Raw genomic sequence first — 20,254 nt, 5'->3', positions numbered from 1 at the left:
TGGCCAGGAAGGCTTTGCAAGGTGAGCCTGATGGGCAGATCGCTTCTTTGCCAGCAGCTCCTGGAATTCCTGGTTGTTTTCGTCAAACCAGTCCTTGTTTTTCCTGGAGGAGAAGCCCAGTACCTCTTCAGTGGATTGCAGTATGGCCGTTTTCAGTTGATCCCAGAGGGTTTCAGGGGACGAGTCCGTGAGGCAGTTTGCATCCTCGAGCTTTGCTTGGAGGTTTGCCTGGAAGTTTCCTCTCACTACGTCTGACTGCAAGTTTCCAACATTGAACCTCTTTCTGGGGGCTCCACTGTTCTTGAACTTTGGCTTGAGTGAAGGTTCACTGGTAAATTAACAGGCAGAGAGTTATCCATTGAGTTCAGTAGGCATTCACCCACTCCTGCTGGTGCCTGTCACTTCAAGCCTGTAACGTAAAAAATGAATAAAAGCTGGAAATGGCATTTCTCTTTGAGTGATGGCAGTGAATGACTTATTTGAAATTTTTATTTGTGCTTGGTTGCTTGAGCCATACACATGATGCAATCATTCGGCAAGCATGCTTTTGGGTCCTTCGAAATAAGTGGAACTGAATTTCAGAATGGTCAAAATGTTACATTACAACAGGTTTAGAACATGTGATCAAGCATGAGAGTGTTTAAATGGCTCTTTAAAATTATCTTGAAGTCCCAGGAATCTAAAATTGGGAGGTTTAATTTTACTTTGTTATTTTTCATTTTAAATCTTAACCATTCTGCAGCTTCGTTAGGGTGTGAAATATCCATGAGGGTTAATAAAGATATACAGTGATGTACATAAAGCTTTTGGTATTCACCAATGAAGTAATAATTCAGGGTAGTGAGCCTTTGTGTGAAATAGATTTTTATTATTAGAAATAATGTCAAAGATCCCCTGAATCAAACCCTTGAGAAAGTAGAGGGTGAGCAGCCTTCATGATAAAGATCTTTTGTAAAACTGGCTAGTTGCTGGGATACAGAAGATGAGCATGGAGAAACAACCATTTCATTGTCACTCCCAATTGCGTGTAGGTTAGATTTTTTTTTAACGTGAAAACCTTTAATAAAACAATTAATTTATATGACTTTTCTAAGCAATTAATTTTTTGGTACCAGCCAGGATACAAAATCAATGTCATGTATGCCAAGGTGTGACTAAAACTGCACGTGGCAACATACATCTGACCATAATTGCATAATATAAATCCATGGGGTGAAATGGGCAGTTGCACAGTGTTCACACAAAATACATTTTCATGTCTAAGGTATGTATTTTTAAATTTAAATATAGACATACAGCACAGCAACAGGCCCTTTTGGCTCACGAGTCCGTGCCGCCCAATTTACACCCAATTAACTGACACCCCCAGTACATTTCGAACGGTGGGAGGAAAGCAGAGCCCCCAGGGGAAACGTAAAAACTCCATACAGACAGTGCAGGATTTGCGCTAACTGCTACATGAACTGTACTGCCCTGTGTTTGTAAAATGCATTTGCATATGAAACAATTGTTTGCTGTAATAGTATTTGAAACTCAGCATTTTGGCAAAGCAGATTGGATGGATTCTTTACTGAATATTATTTTGTTCCCTCAGAAATCATTATTGTACTCGTGGAGCAGAGGAAAAAGGACAAAAGGCAATAGCATATTACACGCTGACATTCACTGTCACGTTCCAGCACTCAAAAGATGTCTGCTATCTGGCCTATCACTACCCCTACACCTATTCAGCACTAATGGTATGTGGCTATGGTATAAGACAATGGACAAGTATTGCAATATTACCTTCTGATTGCACATTGTAAAAATTAGACAAGTCTGTCCTATTATAAGATGGAGTACTGTGCATCGTTCTGGTCTCCTTACTTGAGGAAGGATGTACTGGTGGAGCAGAGGAGGTTCACCAGTTTGATTCCAGAGATGAGGGGGTTCGCCTATGAGGAGAGATTGAGTCACCTGGGACTGTACTTGCTGGAATTTGGAAGAATGAGAGGGGATCTTATAAAAACATAAAATTATGTAAGGCGTAGATAGGTTAGGTAGGTTGTTTCCATTAGTTGGGGAAGACTAGAACTAGGGTACATAGCCTCAAGATCCAGGGGAGTAGATTTAGGACAGAGTTGAGGAGGAACTGCTTTTCCCAGAGGGTGGTAAATCTGTGGAATTTACAGCCCATTGAAGCAGTGAAGGTGACCTAAGTAAAGTTATTTAAGACAAGATGGGATAGATTTTTACATAGTTGGGGAATTAAGAGATATGGGGAAAGGCAGGTCAGGTCATCCTATTGATGTCATTGAATGGCAGAACAGACTCAACGGGCTGGATGCCCGACTCCTGCTCCTAGTTCTTGAGTTCAACCTAAATGATCAAGCTAGAAAATAGAATTAAATTTTACAATGGAATGTTATTGTAGAAAGCAGTAATTCATTAATATGCTCGAAAATCAGAGGGAAAATGTAAACATTTTAAATCCAAGGTTTCTCCAACTGATGCCACTTATACATTCTTTACTGACCAGGCCATTGTGATGTGGCTTTAAGGTTGGTTTAACTGTGGTCCATGTAAACTAATTCGTGATGTGTTCCTTAATTACAGTTCAACATCCTCTTTATATGGTCTTCTGATGTTTGCAGAGCTGACTAAGAGCTCAGATACTCAGCAACATGATTTTGAGAGCTGACTTTCCTCTGGTCACTACATTATCAATGTTGATAAATCCATTTCAGTTCAGAAAAATTACAATAGTACTTTAAGGGTAATTCTTCCTCGTGGCAGAATATTTCTTTGACATTGACAGTGGCCACCTTTGTAATGGCCTGCTCTGCAGCCAACTACTTGAGAATGGTAGGAGAGGTAGAACCATAGATCATTACAGCACAGAAGCAGGCCTTTCACCCCATCTAGTCTGTGCCAGGGCATTTTACTTCAGATGAAGGATAATTGACCTATAACGTTGATTTTATTTTTCTCTTCTCAAATCCTGTCTGATCTGTGAGTATTTCCTGCACCTTATTTTTATTTTAGGGTCTTAATCATCTGCTGATCTGGGCTTTTAATTTTTCTGCCCGCCCCCCCCCCCCCACCCCCAAACTGATGTAGCTGATGTGATTTCAGGCCCCCAGCTATGCGGTTTGATCCTTATGTTCACACAAAATTGCTGGAGAAACTCAGCAAGTTACGCAGTGTTTTTTTTGTAGCAAAGATAAAGATATATAACCAACATTTCAGGCCTGAGTCCATCGTCAAGGTATGAGCAAAAAGCAGGCAGGCACCTGATTAAAATGTAGGGGAACAGACTTCACTGTCGAGAGTTTCGGGAAGGATAATGAGTGCTGGCTTTGCTCATGGATGTGTACACCCTGTAAATGAATAATGCAGATCAAAGCAGTTGCAACAACTTGATTGTTTCTTGGAATAACTCTTTCCCCCCCCCAAGAGCAAGATGTAGTTTTAGCACCATGTTACACAATGACCTGTGGAAAATCAAATCTGTACCTTTTAGTTTGTGCACTGAATGTCATGAAAGATTTTTAATCATTTGGAAATGTGAGCCAGTAGAATGGAGAGCAACCATTGTTTTTCTAAAGAATTTGTTGCAGGTGTACTTTAGATTTCTCTGTAAACTAAAATTGGATTTCTTTCTTCAAGTAAAATGATCTTGAAATGAAATCAAATCCTGAGTTTGCTCTCAATAAAAATTAGTTATTTGAAATAGGAAGACATTTAAAATAATTTCTCTTCACTTTGACAAATTATGTAGGTAGTGATGGGTGTAAGGATGCTGGGATTGCATAGCATGGAACCTTAGCCGTGTGGATAAAAAAATTGGCTGGTAGGAAGAAAGCAGAGAGTAGTAGTGAAAGGAAAGTATTCTGCCTGGAGGTCGGTGACTAGCGGAGTGTCACAGGGATCTGTTCTGGGACCCCTGCTCTTTGAATTTTTATAAATGACCTGGATGAAGAGGCAGAAGGATGGGTCAGTAAGTTTGCAGATGGCATGAAGGTTGGAGGAGTTGTGGATGGAGCTGAAGGCTATCAAAGGTTACAAGAGGATATAGACAGGATGCAGAGTTGGGCAGAAAAGTGGCAGATGGATTTCAATCCAGATAAGTGTGAGGTGATGCATTTTGGAAGGATAGACCAGAAGGCTGAGAACAGGGTTTATGGTTGGTTGCTTAAGAGTGTGGATGAACAGATCCACGCATCCCTCAAGGTCGCCACACAGGTTGATAGGATAGTTAAGAAGGCCTATCAGATGCTGGGATTCTTTAATGGGGGATTGGATTCAGTAGAATGGTCATGTTACAACTCTACAAGTCTCTGGTGAGTCCACACTTTGCGTATTGTGTTCAGTTCTGGTTACCTCATTATAGGAAGGATGTGGAAGCTATGGAGAGGCTGCAGAGGAGATTTGCCAGGATGTTGCCTGGATTGGGAAACAAGACTTATGAGGCAAGTTTAGCAGAACTGTGATTTTTCTCTTTGGAGCTTAGAAGGATGAGAAGAGATTTGATATATTGAGATCTACAAGATTATAGATAGGGTGGACAGGCAGCACCTGTTTTCAGGGCAGGATTAGCAAACACCAGAGGACACATGTACAAAGTGAAGTGCGGTAAGTTTAGGGGAGATATCGGGAGTAAGTTTTTAAAAAAATAAACACAGTTGTGGGTGCCTGGAATGCATTGCCAGGATGATTGTGGAGGCTGAAACATTGGGGGCATTTAAAAGACTCTTAGACAGGCATGTGGATGAAAGGAAAATAGAGGATTAGGGAGGATGTAGTACGTTTTTTTGAAAGGAATATTTTGGTCTGCACAATGTTGAAGGGCCTGTACTGTGCTGTATTGTTCTATGCCTTAAAATCATTTATGTACTTGTGCTGCCTGTCTGTGGTAACTATTAGTTTGTTTTGCATTCATTTGAGTGTTTTCTGTGGTTGAAGTCTGTGAGACCAAGGTGTCTCTGTGGTTTTGAAATAAGACAGTCAGTTTTGAATTTTCTTTGTTCTGAGCAGTTGGAGGTTCGAGGAATAGACCTGAAACTTTATTGGTTGTCATAAGTACCATTTCAAGTAATGTATTAAGTTTCTAGTTAGCATCATGTTAATGTATATCAAAGTTGATAAGTAATAAAACTTGGAAAACTCTATTCAACCTGTCATGGATATTTTTCGATGAACCAGTCATAAAACAAGGACATTCCAGGCTCTCCAGGCAACTATATAGGAAGATAGTCACTGCATTTAGTCAATAAAGAAGGTAGTTATTGACTCATTAGTCAATAGAAGGACAGATTGGAAGATCTGTTGGAAATCAAATATGGAGAAGACTGGATCGAGAGGGCTCTGTTGAGAGCAGCCTGATAAGCAACAATCAAAACCATTGTTTGAAGTGGTAAGCCTTCTGTGTTTATTACAGATTAGAACACGGTTTGGGACACTGGAGCCACTTGTCCGATTAGGAATGTTTTGGTTTTGGAGAAATTGATGTGCATATTTGAAATCTGAGTGTGACGAAAGACAATGAAAAAAACAGCAGCTGTATCTGCTAAGGAGCTACGTGTCAAGAAGCTTATAGTAGAATTGCAAAGCCAGCAATTAGATACATAGGGAAACAAATCGACTCTTCAAGCAAGATGAAGGAAAAAATAAATAAAACAATTGTGAGGGGTACACATCTCCCAAAATTACTGCAAAAACAATATAATTTGAGATGAAATTCTCAATAACAGCTGAAGTTATGCCCCAAGATGGTGGTGTGTAGGATGAACAATCCAAAGTGGAGGCATGGTCAGAGATCAATGCATTATTATGAGATCCTATTAGGTCCTGAGCATCAGATAATGCTTTAAATATTTCCAGCAGAAGGAGCTCTAGAGCAGCCTCCAGAGTTTCAAGTGTTGAATCTATGTGTTTAAAGATTCAAACAGATGCAGCAGCTCTTAAAGTGAAAAAGAAAATGCTTCAGTTTGAACTGAGAAGATAAGGAGGAGCGGATAAGACGGACATGGGTGTGGCAACAACAAGAGGAGGAGCAGCTAAAAATGGAGGAAATAGAGCTTTTAAAAAAGCAAAAGAAGCAACCGGAACTGGACAAAAATTGCTGCTCATGAGACAATAGACAATAGGTGCAGGAGTCGGCCACTCGGCCCTTCAAACTAGCACTGCCATTCACTGTGATCATGGCTGATCATCCACAGTCAGTATCCCGTTCCTGCCTTCTCCCCATATCCCTTGACTCCGCCAACTTTATCTAACTCTTTCTTGAAAGTGTCCTAAGAATTGGCCTCCACTGCCTTCTGAGACAGCACTCCACAGATCCACAGGACATAGGCACTGGAAGGTTCAGTGGTATCTAGTGCTCAAAGTAAATCATTGAAAATCTTCAGGTTTTAACGAAGAACTCAAGGAAACTATTAGATACCAAAGTTGAGTCAGCGTTAGAACCACAGTATGGGCCTGTCTTGAAATAGACCGGTCTCGGTATAAAGCTGAACCAGTGCAAGAATCACAAAAAGCACTTGATCAAGGACTAAGCAGATTATGACTAGGTGCAGAGCCAGTGCTACAGGCACAATTTGGACTTGGTCTCAAACCAGGCAGAGGAGGGACTGAACCAGTGCCGTGGATGCAAGATGAGTGAATTTCCATATAACCATACAATTACACACCGAAACAGGCCAGTTGGACCTTCTGGTCCACGCAAAATATTCTTCCACTAGTCCCAATGACCTGCACCCACCCCATAACGCTCTCGTTTATATACCTATCCAACTTTATCTTACATATTAAAATCATACCTGCCTCTACCACTTTGGCCAGATGCTCATCACCTTCTGAGTGAAGAAATTTCCCCTTATGTTTCCCCTCTACTTTTCCCCATTCAATCTCTATCTACGTCCTCTTGTTTGAATCTACCCCACTCTCAATGGAAAAAGCCTGTCTACATTTACTCTTGGTCCCCCTCAGAATTTTAAATACCTCTATAAAATCACTCCTCAATCTTCTACGCTCTAGGGAGTAAATTCCTAACCTGTTTAACCTTTTCCTATAGGTTAAACCCTGAAACCCAGGCAACATTCTTGAAAATCTTCTCTGCTCTCTCTATTTTGTTGGTGTTCTTTCTATAATTCGGCAACCAAAACTGTACATAGCATTCCAAATTTGGCCTTACCAATGCCCATGACACCCCAACTCCTGTACTCTGTACTGATTTATAAAGGCCAGCACACTTAAAGCTTTCTTCACCACCCTATCTCATGTGACTCCACTTTCAGGGAATTATGTACCAGAATTCCTAAATCCCTTTGTTCTACTGCACTCCTCAATTGTTTACCATTTAACATACATGATCTTTGCTGATTAGTCCTACCAAAATGTAGCAGCTCACACTTATCAGTGTTAAATTCCATCTGCCATATTTCTGCCCACTCTTCTAACTGTCCTATATCCCACTGCAAGTTTTGATAACCTTCTTCACTGTCCACAACACCACCAATCTTAGTATCATCTGCATATTTATTAATCCTATTTACTACCCTATCATTCAGATCATTAATATATATAGCAAACAACAATGGACCCGATCCCTGAGGCACTCCACTAGTCACTGGCCTCCAATTTGACAAACAATTTTCCACCACGACTCTCTGGCATCTCCCATCCAACCATTGTTGAATCCATTTCACTACTTCAACATTAATATCTAATGATTGAACCTTCCTAATTAACCACTTATACAGAACCTTGTCTAGGGCCTGACTGAAGTCCATATAGACAACCTGCATCAGCCTTCTTTGTCACCTCCTTGAAAAATTCAATTTGTTTAACATGCACAAAACCATGTTGACTACTCCTAATCAGACCCTGTCTATGTAAATAATTCTAAATTCCATCCCTAAGAACACTCTCCATTAATTTACCCACCACTGACGTCAAACTCACAGGCCTATAGTTACCCAGTTTACTTTTAGAACTTTAAAAAAAAAAGCAGTGAGACAACATGAGCTATCCTCCGATCCTCCAACACCTCCCCCATGGCTAATGACATTTTAAATATTTCTGTCAGAGCCCCGATTATTTCTACACTATCCTCCCTCAGGGTCCTAGGGAATAGGGTTGTACCTTTAACTATATAACAATTATAGCACAGAAACAGGCCATCTTGGCCCTTCAAGTCTGCACCAACCAAGTCCTCTCCTCTAGTCCCGCCTACCTGCACTCTGTCCATAATCTTCTCATTCTTAGCCAGGATCACATTCTCTGGTAAATGTCCACTTGCAACAGAGGATTTGATTTTTGATTTCTCTGATCCTTGGCAGTGTAGAATTCTGCAGCAAACAGTTTGCAGCTATGCCTTCCCAAGTGATTGTATCATTTTAGGGTGAGCCAATGTTCATTTGCAAAGAATTTTCTCTTTTGCAGCTTCGAGTGGATTAGTGATCAGGTGGCGGGTTACAAATAAAAATCAGTTTGAGTTGGATGCTATATGTCAGCCCATTAACTTAGCTGAAGAAGATCATCCTTCTCCAAGAAGTCTGAAAGTAGAAATGAGCAAGAAATCCTTACCATTTATTTGTTAAGGTTTCACTTGTTTCTTTTAGACTCATCTGCACCTTCTTGAGCAGTCACTCAATCCTGATCAGATTTACTTCAAGCACCAGGTCTTGTGTTCCACTCTAGGAGGAAACAACTGTCCAGTGATCACAATTACTGCAAGCCCTGAACCACAACCAGAAAAGCTGCAACAATTTTGTAAGTACATATATATCATGCTTTTCTTAACAATGCATTGTCTTGTAATCTCGATGTATCTCACCAAGGCAAGGTGTAGGTGACCAATCAGTCTTCATAAATGTGTGAACCAAACCTCTATTACCTCCTGCCTGTGGGACTGAGCTTCTCCCCCTGTCCCTGCCCCCTCCATTTTATTCAGGCACCTGTCTGCATTTTTCTCATACCTTGATGAAGGGCTTGGGCCCGAAATGTTGGTTGTATTTTGTTATCTTTGCCACAGAAAGAACACAGCGTGACTTGCTCAGTTTCTCCAACATTTAAAAAAAAAATTAATAAAAAAAAAATATACATACAGCATGGTAAAAGGCCCTTTCGACCCACGAGCCTGTGCTACCCAATTACACCTAATTGACCAACAACCCTGATACATTTTGAATGGCAGAAGGAAACCAGAGCCCCCTGATGAAACCCTCGCAGACACAGGGAGAACATACAAACTCCTTACAGACTGTGCAGCAAACTAAACATTGTGTCTGCAGATTTTCTGGTTTAACTGGGTACCAAGATCATATGGCTTTGACTCCATCTTTGATAAATTCATATCCAAATGGTAGAGTTGCATCAATAGGTTGTCCCTGTTCCTCAAATTTCTTCCACTGATGAGCTTCACAGCAGGAAAGATTTGTAAGTGTGAGTTCAGTGGTATCTGTGGAAAGAGTGTGGGTTTGAACCCATCATCTAAAGAAGTTTGCTACTGGGAAAATGCTGCACCATCAGTGATAATCATGGTTTGGGTGAGATGTTAAACCTGAACACAATGTATTTTTAGCAGCCATCGAAGATTCGAAAGCATTGTTCTGTGTGTCAGTGTGAAACCTGATGATTTAACATCAACTAACACCTGAAAATAGATGATCTGTCACTTGTTTATTCTAGAGGTCGAATTTTTAGAGATAGATATTTTATTCTTTGGGAGCTTTCCTCATTAGATTATTAAACAATTAACCCTTTGGTTCCCATGTTCTTTTGTTGCCGTATTACTTACTTATAGGGAAAAAAAGTCTGAAGATTAAAATTTTCTGAGATTATGTTTAAATAGAAATAACAAGTACAAGATTGGGGAAGTACTGTATGTGTCCCGTGAACAACAACAGTTAGGGTAGACTTTGAATACTGCCTTAATTCACCATGAAAATGCCAGAACTAGGAAACTATAGAAAGGAGGCGAGGTTGGAAATAATTAGATATTTCCACTGTTATAAAAAAGCTAAGGGGAAATGTAATTTAAATGTACAATTATGAAGAGTTTTGGGAGCATGAAATGGAAAAGTCAATTTATTCTGGATGGAGTGTCACTGAAGAGGTTGTAACAGTTTAAAAGGGCCCTGAAAATGAGGAGATATATTAATTTTTTCGGCAGTTTCCCCATGAATGATTGCTTTGCCATAGGAACTGGTTGAGGCAGAGAGACTTGTTTTAAGACAAAATTGAATTAATGTTTTACACTGATAAAGATGCAGTGATATGACAGTAAAACAGCAAGGCTCTTTTTCGTCACAGTAGCAATATTCAAAACTAGGCTGACCTCCGTTTTCTGTTCCACCTACTTTGATGGTAAGTTCTTAGCATGAGGTCTATTAGCTCCTTGACCCACCATGTCCATTGTGATCATTAAATGCCCATTGATGAGCAATTGCCATGGTGGCTTAAATGTTTATACTGATGCACCTAATATGTTGTGAGAGTACCAATCTATAGTCTTAAACACCACTAGCCATTGGGAATCAACCCTCTCTATACACCTCATAATATTGTGTTCTCTCTCAGTTTCCAAGTAAAAGTAGGCCCAGCCTATCCAGTCTCTCATCATAGCTGAAACACCCCATCCCAGGTAATGTCCTGGTGGATCTCCTCCATACCCTCTCTGGTACAATTGAGTGCTGATTAAAACGGCACAATTTTCCAGCAGAGGCCTGATCAAAAGAGTTGAATGAGAAGAATGGGAGGGTCAGTTTACCATGAAAGGCTCAAAAAATAAAGATGGCAGTGTGTGTAAAAGAGAATTGGATGCACGGTGGAGGAATTGACAAACACTGATTTAGAGGCGTTTAGAGGCAGGAGTTAGGTTTAAGGCGATGTAGGTTGTTGCAAAGATTTGCTGATGGTATGGCTTCACAGAGATTGGATGGTGTAGTGGGTTAAAACGTTTGTGTGATGTAGTGAGTTACAGAAATTGATATAGATTGGACAATACTATGGGTTGTAGGGATTGGATGATGCATTGCATACTACCGATTGGACACTGCTACGAGTCATTGGGATTGGACGACGCATTGTGCCGTAGCTATTGCATGTTGCATTAGGTCCTAATATTTGGATGATGCACTGTCATCGGGATTGGATGACACAGAATATCGTGGAGATTGGACGATTCAATGGGTCATGGAGATTGGACGATGCAGTGGGCTCTAGAGATTGGACGATGCAGTGGGCTCTAGAGATTGGACGATTCAATGGCTCTAGAGATTGGACGATGCAGTGGGCTCTGGAGATTGGACGATGCAGTGGGCTCTAGAGATTGGACAACATAGCAGAACACAGACATTGAACAATGCATTGCATTGTTGGGATTGGACTGAGTGAGCTAGAGGGTCTGAAGATCACAGTAAATAAAGCAAAGAAACTGAGTATGATGGATGAATTATTTGATGGAAAGATTTGGGGCAGCAGTGACTTCAGAGTGATTGAGTGGTATACTTGGCTGGAAACATCAAGTAATGCACCAGATTAAACCAAATGGGTGACATAATGATTGAACATACTGCAATTTCACTGATGGAAGTTGAGTTAGAATTCAGAAAATTAAATTGGATACCACAGGCTTTATTAGAGATTTAATTCAGTAATTACCTAGAAGAGTATCAAGTATGATTCGAAGTCAGTGCTGAGTTTGCTGTCTAGTTTAATGGTCCACACTTGTCTCAGGTTGGAGTCAAGTTAGAACAGAAAGTTTGTCGATGTTGTTCTTGTATAAGAGCTGAGACATTTTACTGTACATCCATCTGCTGCGTGACATACTTAATGCTGATACAATGCATGAAATTTGAAATTTGCATGGATACTAAATTATATTTCTTTTTTTTAACTTAATTATTCTTGCCACTAAAATACTTTAAATGTCTGAAATGACCACAGGTAGTTCAATGAAAATTAGCTGGAATTTACAGTAAAACCTCTGTGAAGTGGAATTCAAGCAACTGGCAAAAATATTGCAGAAAATAAATAGGTAAAAATTATAGAGGTTAAAAATTGGCGCGCCTTCCCATGAGTTCACCAATTATGCAACATGCAATCTCAAGCAACTAGGAAATTCACTTATCCAGCATCTACTAATCCCCATAGGTTGTGGATACCAGGGGTTTATGTATTTCACAGAACTTGTGACTTTTTAAAATAATGATACATTTCAAGCTGTAATTCAGTGATTCATTTGTTTAATGATGGGAACTACCTATGTGTGCATTGGGAACAGGAGTAGGCCACTCCACTCTTCGAGCTGGCTCTGCAATCCAATAAGATCATGGCTGCACCCATTTGACCCTCAACTCCACATTTTCAAACACCACCAGGTATCCTTTTACCGCTGCGCTTTGAAGGATTTGTTTGCATCTGCCTTAAAAATAGTAAAACAATCTGCTTCTAAGTAAAGTCAAGTCAAATCAAGTTTATTGTCATCTGATTGTACCAGTATAACCCGATGAAACACCATTTTCCGGTCCTCAGTGCAAAACATGCAGACACACAGACCTAAGACATATGCGGACCATCAATGCATATGCAACACAAATGTTCATATCTATAAAAAAATAGATAACAAATAAATAAATATTGTTTCGTGAATATGAGAGTCTCAGAGGGTCATTGTGAGCAATTCCTTTGGTCGTTCAGCATTTTCACTGCCCTTGGGAAGAAGATGTTCCTCAGCCTGGTGGTGCTGGGTCTGACACTGACACTCCTTTATCTCTTCCCTGATGGAAACAACTGAAAGGTGGAAGGGGACCTCATTGGTTTTGCATGCTTTCTTCAGACAATAATCCCGGTAGATTATGTTAATGTGGGTGGGGGGGGGGGGGGGGGAAGACTCCAGTGATCCTCTGTATTGATTTCTGATCCATTTCTCTGCAGCAACTGAATCACACTGTGATGCAGCTAGCCCGGGCGCTCTTGATAGAGCTCTTGTAGAGGTTTGACATAATGGTGCCGGTAGCCTTCAGTCTTCTCAGGAACTGCACTTGTTTTTGCGCCTTCCTGACAAGTGAGGAGATGAATGTGCATGATAGGTCACTAATTAAGTGAATTCAAGGAACTTGGTGCTCTTCACTCTTTCCATCTCTCCACTACAGCGTTGTCGGTGTAGTGGAGGGTGCTTGTTCCTGGTTCTCCTGAAGTCTACAAACATTTCCTTCATCTCGTCCATGTTGAGGCTCAGGTTGTTACTCTGGCACCATACCATGAGATTTTCTACCTCTTCTCTGTCGTGCGACTCATCATTGATGCTGATATGGCAAAATACTCTTGTGTCATCTGCAAACTTGATGACTCAGTTTGAGCTGGATCACATCACACAGATGTGTGAGCGGGTGTGGGCTGAGCACACAGCCGTGACGTGCAGAAGTGCTCAGCATTGGGAGTGCTCAACGTTGAGCACTGGCGCACATTCTGTGAAGAGAGTTCAACAGAAACATGGACCTCTGATGGATTATTTTGCCTTGTCTTTGTCTTAAATGGACAATCTTATTTTTAAATGGTGACCTCAGTGACTATAGTTCTTGATAGTCGCATAAGGGGGATCATCTCTCCACATCCACTCTGTGAGATGCTTTCAGGGTTTCATATGTTTTAATCGATTTGCTTTCACTCTCTGAACATCTAGTCATCTAAACTTTCCCCTCAAGTCGATCTTCCCGGTTCAGGTGTTAGTTCAGTCATTTTTCTTTGAACTCTCTTAATCTTTAACATCCTTCCCAAATAAGGGGGATTAATGCAATATTCCAGATATGGCTTCACCTCTGCCTTATGTAACTGAAGTTTAATTTTCTGTCTTTCTATTTAATTCCTTGATTAATAAATATCCATTAGCTTGCCAAATTACTTGCTGTTCCTGAATATTATCCTTTATGTATCAGACTAGTACTCTCTGGTCCCTCTGTTTATTAGAGCCCCACAATATCTCCCTGTTTAAATAAATGACATAATCCCACAGTCTATTCCAATAGGTAAATCCTAGCCCAGTCACTTCACCCATAATTCATTATAGCATTCTATAGATATATATATAGTAAAAAGGTTGAACCTGAAGTAACACACCACTTGTGATGCATTTTTCTGGTTGGCAAGATATACAGTAACCTCCATAATGTTTGAGACAAAGACACTTTTTTTCCTTTATTTGTCTACAATTTAAAAATGGTAATCAAACAATTCACATGTAATTAAAATGCACATTCCAGGTTTTATTCAAGGTTATTTGACCATGTAGAAATGACAGCAGTTTTTATACATAGTCTCCCATTTCAGGGCACCATAATGTTTGGGACATTGGGCTCCATAGGTATTATGAGTACTCAGGTATTTTTAATTGCTTCATTGGTATGGATATAAGAGTGCTCGGTTTCCTTCTAAGCTTTTGAGTAAAATAGTAAGAAACATCAGCCAATCCTTAGGATTCCAAAAATCAACTGTTTAGAATATCATTAAGAAGGAAGTGTAGTGGTGAGCTCAGTAATCGCAAAGGGACTGGTAGGCCAAGGAAATCTCCACTCCACAAAAGAATTCTCATCATGAACAAAAATCCCCAAACCTATATCCAACAGATCAGAAATACTCTTCAGGAATATGTTCTTGATTACTGTCCGCAGAAGACTTCATGAACAGTCTACAGAGGTGAAACTGCAAGTTGCTAACTATGGCAAAGGTGGTATGCTTTGGATCCTTTACGCCTCCAGACTTCGCTCTTGCCATTACACTGATACAGGTTAATCTTGGTCTCAACTGTCTAGAAGACCTTTTTCCAGAATTCTCCAGGCTCTTTTAAATACTTCTTGGCAAACTAATTTGGCCATCCTTTCTGTGGCTAACTACATGTAGTTGTTTGCATGCTGTAGTGTGGGTGATCAAAAGCTTAGAAGCAAGCCTAGCTCTTATACCTGAACCAATGAAGCAATTAAACATAGCTGAGTACTCACAAGCACCTGTGAAGCCAAATGTCCCAAACATTATGGTGCCCTGAATTGAAGGGACTCTGTATAAAATAATGCTGTAATTTCTACATCAGTGCTTTTCAAACTCCCCCTAAACTCACATTCCACCTCAAGTAATTCCTGTGCCATAAGTGCTCTGTGATTGGTAAGGGATTGCTTAAGGTGGTCTGTGAGTGGGAGGAAAGGTTGAGAACCACTGCTCTAAACCCAATTGTTACTGAAATATTTTGCTTGAGAAAAATTGTTATTGACCCATTTCCTTTGGAGTTCTGAACTAGGTACAATTAAAACAGTGGTTTTCAAACTTTTTCTTTCCACCTGCCTACCACCTTACTAATCACAGAGCACCTGGGCCTTAGGGATTACTTAAGATGGAACATGAATTTAGGGGGGCAGTTTGAAAACCCCTGTTCTACATGGTCAAACCAAAACGTATACAAATAATCTTGAATAAAATCTGGAATGTGCACTTTCAATACATGTGAATTGTTTGATTACATATTTAAAACTGTGGAACACAGGCAAATAAAGGAAAAAAGTGTCTTTGCCCCTGTATTTATGCTTACTCTTTGTTTCCTGTTAACCAGCCAATCTTCCATCCACATGTTATAAATGGAGCTCCCTGCACTATTAGCTTTTATTTCCCCAATAATCTGTGATGCAGCAGCTTATTAAATGACTTCTGGAAAATGAAGTATAGCATATCCACCAGTTCCGCATTATCCCCTGCACAGGTTCTTTCTTAAAAGAACTCTGATCAATTGGACAAACATGACCAATTTATGTATTAGGTTCTGCTCCAATTTATATCAAATGGTTCCACATTTATTCTGACTTTCCTGTCAAACCCAATCTGCATACCTCTTTGTTCTGGAAATTGATATTACACTAACTATGGATGATGTGCAGTGCTGATTTATTTAAAAAAAAGCTTGAGCAGCAACTCCGGAGAGAGGGGAAGAATGTCTTGGGTGAGGACCCTGCATTGGGGCTGAGAGCTGAGAGAGGGGCAGTATGGTTAGAATAGCAGTTTGAATCCAGTGCTGTCTGTAAAGAGTTTGTACATTCTCCTCATGTCCGTGTGGGTTTCCTCTGGGTGCTCTGGTTTCTTTGCTCCATTCAAAAACTTACTGGGGTTGTAGGTTAATTGGGTGTAATTTTGGGAATGGGCTTGTGGTCTGGAAGGGCCTGTTACCACGCTGTGTATGTTTTAAAAAAAAGAGGAGGGGAAGGGGTGATTTATGGGCCAGTTAGTGATGGGGAAAATGTGGTTTGAGAGAGACACACTGGTGTGTGATAGGAGGAAATGGAAAAACTAGAATAGGGTAGATGGAGCAAGGTTGGGTGTGGGCAGGGTGAAGGTGGGGACAATTGCTGGAGGGATATGAATGAAAGAAGACAATAACAGGAAACATGAGGAAATAGGTGGCGGGCAGATGTTAGCAGATGGGAAGGGGATCCAGTTGGTGAAATGTGGAAGGGGAAAAGGGGCAAACATAGGCGGTGGAGGATGAGGAAGGAGGGGGGTGTGGGAGGTCCAGATGTCAATTAGAAGGAGAGGGTGTGAGTGAGGGAGTTAAGGGAGAGGGAAGAGATAGAGAGAAAGCGAGAAGGTAACATAGAAGGTGAAATTGTGAAATTAATTTTCTTACCATTGAGTGGTAGACTGGCCAGTCAGGATGTGAGATGCTGTGTTGACCCTAAGTCAGGCAGGGGAGAAGGCTGGAGCTAACAGGTGGATGTGGGACTGGGAAGGGAAGTTGAAATGCCAGGCAACTGTGGAGCCCAGGGAGGCCTTTGTGGGCAGAGTGTAGATGCTTTGCAAATTGATTGCTGTGCTCAGTCTTTCTGATGTGGAGGAGACAACATAGACTATATTGAATGCAGTCGATGAGGTTGGAGGTGGTGCACGTGAATCTTTGCCTCATGTGGAAGGGTTGTTTTGGACCCTGGATGATGATGAGGGTAAGAACAAGTGTTTCAGCTCCTGTGTAGGAGGAGAAGTGCCAGAGGCCTTGGAGAGTAGGGTGGGAGAAGTCATATGGGGTGTCGTCCCAGTAGAAGACGAAAAGGGGTGGAGGAGCAAACATGTGGATAGCAGCAGGCTCAGCTGGCAGAAATAATGATGGAGGATTATTCAACCACTTTCATTCTTCTCTGCATAACTTTTTTCAGTCACCAGACATGACCAATAGATCTATTTTCCAATCCCACCAAGCTACATAAACACACAGACACTTGAACAATTATATCCAGCAAAACCTTTCATTAGGCTCTGTGCTTTTAGAAAATTGATTTTCACTCAGTTGCTGACAACTATGTTTTAGTGAATCAGATCCCGTCACTGGAAACATGACCAAGGATTTGAAAAATGCAGAAAATTAATCAATGGGGAAAAGCTGTGTTTCACAATTAGCACAGAATAACTGGCCAAAGCAATAACCCTCGGGCGAAGAAGAGTATAGAAATGGGGAAGGATACCCAACAGCTGTGGCAAGGCCTAAATGACATAACCTGCTACAAAACCATACCTATGCAGTAGCAGACAGCAAAGCTTCACTCCCAGAAGTACTCAAAGCCTTCTACGCCCGATTTGACCACCAGAACAAGGAAGAGCTACTGTGCACCCCCACGTCCCCTGATGATCCTCTACTGTCAGTATGCGAGGATGATGTGCAAGCTGCCTTTGGGAGAGTGAATCTCGAGCAAGTATTCAGTTCAGACAGAGTACCCGGCCAAGTACTGAAATCCAACGTTGGCCAACTTGCCAATGTATTCACTGATGTCTTCAACATTTGACTCTGGCAGGGCATAGTACTCACCTGTTTCAAACACATCTCAATCGTACCTGCATAAATGACCACCAACCAGTGGTACCTCCATCCACAATGATGAAATGTTTTGAAAGATTGGTGTTGTAGCATATCAGCTCCTGCCTGAGTGGCGACATGGATCCTTTCCAATTTGCCTACCGAAGCAACAGGTCTATGGCAGATGCCATCTCACTGGCTCTACTTGAAGACCTGGAACATCTGAACAACAAAGACATATACATCAAGATGCTCATTATCAACTACAGTTCGGCATTCAACACCATCATCCCCTCAAAACTGATCAGCAAACTCCAAGACCTGGGACTCAACATCCCACCGTGTAATTGGATCATGGATTTCCACACCTCCAGAGCACAATTAGTGAGGATTGGTAAGAAAATCTACTCCAGTACTGTTCTTAGCCCACTGCTCTCCTTGTTTTACACATATGACATATGTGGTTCAGTACAACAATAACCTATTAGAATAAATTGCTGATACCACAGTAGTGGGTTGTACAAAAAGGGGAGATGAGTTAGCACACAGAAGGGAGACTGAAAATTTGGCTGAATGGTGCACCAACAACAACCTCGTGCTCAATGTCACCACAACTAATGACCAGATTATGGACTTTTGGAAGGAAAAAACAGTGGTATACAATCCAATGATCATTAGGGGATCAGAGGTGGACGGAGTGAGTCTGCTAACTTGAGGGAAGTCAGGAAAGAACATATGACAGGGGTGTAATCTGATATTACAAAGCTTTGATACAGGAATGGGTCTGGGAAATCAGTTGGTTATCAATAAGAAAATAGTCAATACTTAAAAAAAGTAGAACATGTGAAAAAAATACTCTTTCCTATTAGGATGGGAAAAAACAGGCCTCAGAAATACCATAGTTTGATTTAAAAAAAGAATGAATTGCTAAGATGGACTTATTTATTGTAGCAGGTTTAAGAGAGGAATGATCCAAAACAGGATCTAACCAGCAATTAAAATCCCTACCAAGTACCAGAAAATATATGCTCAGGTCCAGTAGGGATGAATAAAAAGTTCAAAAAACCCCACGTCATACATTAGCAGAATAGATATTAGTAATACTACCATCTTATTGTATAATTTCCCAGAGATAATGACATAATGATCATTTGTATCTGAAGCAACACTATGCTGAACAAAGGAAATATTTTGATAGATAAATATAGAACCCCCACCCAAACCCCCTCCTGCTTTTAGTAGAATGAAAGTATTGTCCCCTCCACTGGGCCGTAAGATGAGAGTTATCACATCCACGAGTGTGTGTTTCTTGTAAGAAAGTGATTGCAGTTTTAAGCTGTTTGATATGAGAACATTTCTTTTCATTGCATGGTTCAATTCATTTACATTCCAATTAACAAACAATTGAATTAATTAGCTATTATTCATAACTAATAGTGTGAATGTATTGAAACACACATTATTTAAGTCCTAACTATCAGCCTTGCAGTAGAAAAATGAAACCAAAACAAAATTGAAGATAAGCTGTGGAATGCTAGTGTTTCCATAAGATCCCAGTGCCAAAGCAACATTAGAAAAACATTTCTCTACCTGCCAAACTCTAACCCTTTTATCTCAAATCCAGCAAGCTGTTAAAAAAAATCAACAAATGGGCCCCCATAGATAAAGTGTAATCAATTACCTTCCTGATAAGCATTTTATCTCAAGCTCCTAGGCTCCAAATGTAAATATTCTCTGCACTTATAATTAGAACAAAATTATGTTTAGTCTTCAACCAAGCAGAACAAGAAAAAATTATTTAGTTTCTCATGCAATTTAAAAAAAAAGTGAACAAGAAGCAATATTAATTGTTTTCCATCTTTACTAATTATTGCTAAATAAAAAATATATAATGGAAGTATACTTCTCAATGTACATAAAAAAATGAAATTACTTAATGAATTAAATACCAAGAGAAACCCTTACAAAACTGTAATCACTCAATATACTATTATTAAAGCAAATTTTAAAAAAACAACCAAACAATCTTCATCAAATGGACCTTCTATAGTCAGCGATGGAAACCTTAAAAATAACAGTAATTAATCAGCATCATTCATGAAATAACAGTTCACACAGGGTGTGATATGTAGCAGAAAGTTTATCAACATATTTCCGAGCCTCATTCATGGAACTGAATCACTTCTTATGTCCATGAGAAAGAGTAACCCGGAGTCAAGCAGGTTATATCAATGAAGGTTTAAGATCCCAATGATACAGTTCTGACATGACCTCTTTGTATCTGACACATTGATTTATTAACAAAGTGGCGAGAATTTCATGTATGTTACATTCTAAATATAGTTTTACCTTTACCTAATCCTTGATGATCCTAATGCGTTGACCACAATATTCAAGCTTCCCTCTTCATTGGGCTTTACGGATCAAAAGGTCCTTGTTTTGGTAACG

At 40.2% G+C, this 20,254-nt stretch overlaps 1 protein-coding gene across 11 annotated transcripts in view; it reads left to right on the top strand.

Moving 5' to 3' along the window:
• LOC138749973 (cytosolic carboxypeptidase 4) overlaps positions 1-20,254 on the top strand; it is a 257,666-nt gene that overhangs the window by 126,736 nt on the left and 110,676 nt on the right. For all 11 annotated transcript variants that reach the window (XR_011348981.1, XM_069912088.1, XM_069912087.1 and 8 more), the window contains 2 exons: positions 1,595-1,739; positions 8,604-8,754. Coding sequence is in view for 10 of the 11 variants with exons in the window: in XM_069912088.1 (XP_069768189.1) it covers positions 1,595-1,739; positions 8,604-8,754 (296 nt within the window). In the remaining variant the exon portion in view is untranslated. The remainder of the gene's footprint in view (positions 1-1,594; positions 1,740-8,603; positions 8,755-20,254) is intronic.

Source organism: Narcine bancroftii, chromosome 14, assembly GCF_036971445.1.
Source record: "Narcine bancroftii isolate sNarBan1 chromosome 14, sNarBan1.hap1, whole genome shotgun sequence".
In the NCBI taxonomy this organism is placed as follows: domain Eukaryota; kingdom Metazoa; phylum Chordata; class Chondrichthyes; order Torpediniformes; family Narcinidae; genus Narcine; species Narcine bancroftii.
This window is presented reverse-complemented; position numbering and strand designations above follow the sequence as displayed.